The 4,550-nt window shown below is 39.4% G+C and overlaps 1 protein-coding gene across 1 annotated transcript; it reads left to right on the top strand.

Annotated features, from left to right (window-relative positions):
- The first annotated feature begins 214 nt into the window (after window positions 1–214).
- On the top strand, window positions 215–3,813 carry LOC118833816 (leucine-rich repeat-containing protein 15-like). The gene is made up of 2 exons (XM_036741220.1): window positions 215–291; window positions 2,214–3,813. The coding sequence occupies exon 2, from the start codon at window positions 2,228–2,230 to the stop codon at window positions 3,413–3,415; it is 1,188 nt and encodes a 395-aa protein (XP_036597115.1). The 5' UTR covers window positions 215–291; window positions 2,214–2,227; the 3' UTR covers window positions 3,416–3,813.
- The last annotated feature ends 737 nt before the right edge of the window (window positions 3,814–4,550 follow it).

Genomic DNA, 4,550 nt, shown 5'->3' with positions numbered 1-4,550 from the left:
AATGACTGACTGTGTTGCAATGACAAACCTGTTGGTTTGGCTTCAACTTGGGTGCTCCTCTGCTTTGTGAAACAGAGGAAACTCTGGGCTGTCGAAACAGTGCAAGACTTCTGGTTGGATGAATCAGCATCCTTACCTTTAAAATAAACTTCTGTTTTCCAAGTACTTCAGTTTTCCGGTTGTACTGGTTTTCTAAGTGAATTCTGCCAAAGAAGATAGCAGCAAAGGCTGGAGAAAATTGTTTCTGAGACCCATTTGTCAACTAACCAAAGGAACAGAAAGAAATTTCAGGTGAATATCGATGGCTTATTGTGGGCATATTTTAGTGAAGAGAAATTTTCTGAGGTTGTAACAGACCTAACACCAAGGTAAGTCATACCTAAACTTTTAAAGGAAGCAAGTATATAGATTTGTGAATCATCTGCATAGAGACAATAATTAAATTCATGGCTGCTGCTAAGGTTACTGGAGAAGAGTATGGCATATAGGGAAGAGAGAAGAGAAGAGGGCCTGTGACAGAATACAGATCCTCTGTGCCTTTGGCTGTCTAGATACAATTTTAATTGTTGCAAGTAGAGGAATGCAGTAGTTCATTTGTAGTCATTCATCAGTCAATAAGCATTTATTAAATGCCTATGCTGTGCCAGGCATGGTGCTAAATGTTGAGGATACAAAGAAAGGCAAAATACAGTCCCTGGTTTCAAGGAATTTGCATTCTAACCAAGGTGGCTGGGTTCTGGCTTCTTTAAATCATTTTCCAAGAGAAACCAAGAATCTACTTGGGTAATATATTTTTAAACAGTTTCAATTTTTTTACTTACTCTTTATTAATTAGATTTAATTAGACTTTATTAATTAGAGTCTACTTGGGCAATGTAGTTTTAAACAGATTCAATTTTTTTTACTTATTCTTTATTAATTAGACTTTATTCCTGTAATTCTGCTTTTATCCACCAATTCACAAAATCACAAATTCCAGCTCTGGTAAATAGGAAGACAAAAGCAAGTGTATAGATCTGTGAATCATCTTAAAGATGATAATTAAATCCATGGCTACCTATGAGGTTACCAAGAGAGTATTGTTTACAGTGAAGAGAGAAGAGAGCCTAGGACACAATACAAATCCTCTCTGCCTCACTCCATGCTTTCAAATCATGAAAGGTGATAACTGTGTTTTCTTGGACTCCAATTATATTGACTAATATCACTTTGGAACTGGAAGAGATCTTAGAGATTGCCAACCATACTGGAACCAGTCTCAAACCTATGGGTGGCCAGAGGTGAACAACTCAGGCTAGAGACAGGAGAGTCAGGAATCAAAGAGAAGTTTAATTTCAAAGTGAGGAAAACGCTTGCAAGTGGAAGATCTCCTGGGAAGGAGGGCTTATGGCTTATGGCAGGAGTAAGGTTTCTAATGTATGAAAACCACAGAAGACAGGACCATAACACAGTCATTCTTAGGTTTTGAGTAAACAGTTTCCATAGCTGGCATTTTTTGGGACAATATGGGCATTCTTGAATCCTGTGGGAACAGTCTCTAAGTTACTAGAATCATTGAGCCTTGTGACTGTTTCAAGCCGCTAGGATCATTGAGCCTTGTGATCATTCAGTGGGGTACGTAACCAGAGGTAGCATGGCAGGAACAGGAATGAAGTACCTGGTTTGGTTCACTTAGCATGTTAGGAGATTTGATTGATCACTTTCCACAGCAGCATGTTGGCTTCAGGACCAGTTCCTCAGCGATCCCATGGGAAACAGAGATCAAAGCGATGCAAAATTTATATGATTTTGCCAGAGGGTGAGATCATCCAGAGGGTGAGAGCAAAGGATTGTTGTTATGCCAAACTCAGGGTACAATTTGCTTGCTGGACCTTAGCTCTGGGTGTCTCCTAATATCTTGACAAGATCACGTAGACCATCAGTTCATTTAACAGATGAGGAAATGGAGGCCCAAAGAAATTAAGTGACTTGAGGCAAAACCAAGACTAGAACCCAGGCCTCAATTTTACCAATTCCCTATTCTCACTCCAATTCAATCCAACGCAAGAAACACCTGCTATGTGCAAGGGAGGTATGAGGTGCTTAAAAACAAAACAGAATACAGTCCCAATTCTAATGCGGCTTATGGTCTACTGGGGAGAATCTATTTTGGCTACAATTATCCGGAGAGAGTAACAACAAATTGATTTGTTTTCCTTTCTCTTTCCAAACAGCACAGGTTGTAAAGATGATCTGGGGATTGTTTTTGCTGCTCTTTGGAAATGCTGTCGCCCAGTTTAGCTGCCCCCAGAACTGCCTCTGCAGTCTTTTGCTAACAGATTGCCGCTCTGCCAACCTCTCTGACATTCCCCAGGGAATAGCTCAAGAAACAGAGACGCTCTTTCTGAATGAGAATCACTTAACTCAAGTTCCACCTGGAGTCCTTCAGCCCTTTGTCCATCTAACTTTTCTTGGCTTATCCTACAACAAACTCTCCCTGCAGAATGATACCTTCAATGATATCAGCAAAAGCATCCATTCCTTGGATCTTGCCGGCAATGATTTGACAGAGCTACCACCTGCCTTGTTTCAAAACACAAAACAACTTCTTTGGCTAAACTTGGCTGAAAACAGACTGAGCATGCTTAATGGAAAGATTTTTGCCTCTCTGGAAAGACTTACTTATTTGGACCTCTCTCAAAACAGGCTACAGTTGTCAGTAAATACGTTTATGGGCCTTTCTCACTTAAATACCTTAATGGTGCCTGGTAATCATCTTGACTCAGTTCCTGAAGGAGTTTTTGATCCCATACCTAACCTGAAGATTCTTGATATTTCCAATAATGAAATAAGCAGTTTACCAGAGAATTTGTTTGAAAACTTGACAAACCTTAATGACTTGCTCCTTGACAATAATCATTTTAAGACGATTCCATTTTCTGCATTTACTATTCTCCCCACCTTAGAGCATTTCTCAATTTCTGGGAACAGCATTAAAAATATTCCTCCCCTTTCATTCATTGGCAATTCTAGCTTAAGGAGGCTTGACCTGTCAAATAATTTAGTGTCTGACCTTTCCTTGAATTTCTTCTCAGTGTTAAAGCAGCTGGAATTTCTTAATCTTTCTGGAAATAACATAAATACTCTTCCAGGAGATATATTTGTAAATAACACTCAGCTGGCATTTCTGTATTTGGACAGAAACCAGTTTCACACCCTACCCGTTTTTTCAGGTCTTCAAAGACTGACAGAGTTAACGTTGTGTTGCAATGGTATAGAAAACCTGCCCAGAACCTTCACAGACAAAATGTATGAATTAGAACTACTGGATCTCTCCAACAACAATATAACAGAGGCCAAAGGGCTGAATCCTAATGTAACACGAGTAATTTTGACTGGGAATCCAGTCTGCACGGTTTTCAAAACACATTGTTAAGAAACCAGACTATGGTAAGGCAAAAATAAAGAGGATGGGAATGACTATGCTAATTAGGTATTTACTTTTGCTGATGAAAAGAAAAGTTTAATGTATAGTTAGTTGTTTGTGTCATGTTAGTAAACTCAGCAAGGGCAATGTGCAGGAGTATCATAGGTTTAGTGTTTGTATGGCGTAATTGAATTTCATTTTGCATCATGTCTTTCATGCTTCTTTGCCACAGATGTATCTATGTGCCCTGCAGTTCAAGCCAACATATATTAAATGTCAATCATGTACAAGGCTCTAGAGATAACAAAAACCAAAAAAAATTACACAGTCCTAGCCCCGAAAGCTTATATTTTAATAGGTTGACTTGGGGTTGAGTGGGGCAGGGGAATAAGCATTTATATAGAGAGCATCTTCTATGTGCCAAACACTGTGCTAAGTGGTTTTTACGAATATTATCTCATTTGATTCTAACAACAACCTTTTGAGATAAAGGAAGTTTGTTGAGGAAAAGTGTGTTTGCCTAAGCACTTTTTATAAAAATTATTTCATTTGATCCACACAACAACCCTAGGAAATAGGTGCTATTATCATCCCTATTTTGAGATGAGGAAACTGAAGTGAAGTGACTTTCCCAGGATCACACAACTAGTAAGTGTCTGAAGTTGGATTTTAACTCAGCTTTTCCTGAGTGAGGTGGATGAGGCAGCTAGGTAGCACCGCAGATAGAGTACTGGGCCTGGAGTCAGGAAGACTCATCTTCTTGAGTTGAAATCTGACCACAGACACTGGCTGTGTGACCCTGGGCAAGTCATTTAAGCCCATTTACCTCAGTTTCCTCACATGTAAAATGAGCTGGAAGAGGAAGCGATGAACCATTCTAGTACCTCTGCTAAGAAAACCTCAAATGGGGGCACAAAAAGTTGGATGAGACCAAACAATAACAGCAAAAACGAAATGGAGATAGCACCTGCCTTTCAGGGTCATTGTGAGGCTCAAATGAGATGACATTTGTAAAAGCACTTAGCACAGTACCTGGCACATAGTGCACATAGCTGCTGTTACTACTACTACTACTTCTAACTAACATTTATGTAGTGCTTATGGTGTGCTAGGCGCTGTACTAAGTGCTTTACGATTATTATCT

The sequence above is a fragment of the Trichosurus vulpecula genome, chromosome 1 (genome assembly GCF_011100635.1).
Source record: "Trichosurus vulpecula isolate mTriVul1 chromosome 1, mTriVul1.pri, whole genome shotgun sequence".
Taxonomy (NCBI): domain Eukaryota; kingdom Metazoa; phylum Chordata; class Mammalia; order Diprotodontia; family Phalangeridae; genus Trichosurus; species Trichosurus vulpecula.
The sequence above is the reverse complement of the archived record's forward strand: the minus strand, read 5'-3'. Positions and strand labels throughout refer to the sequence as shown.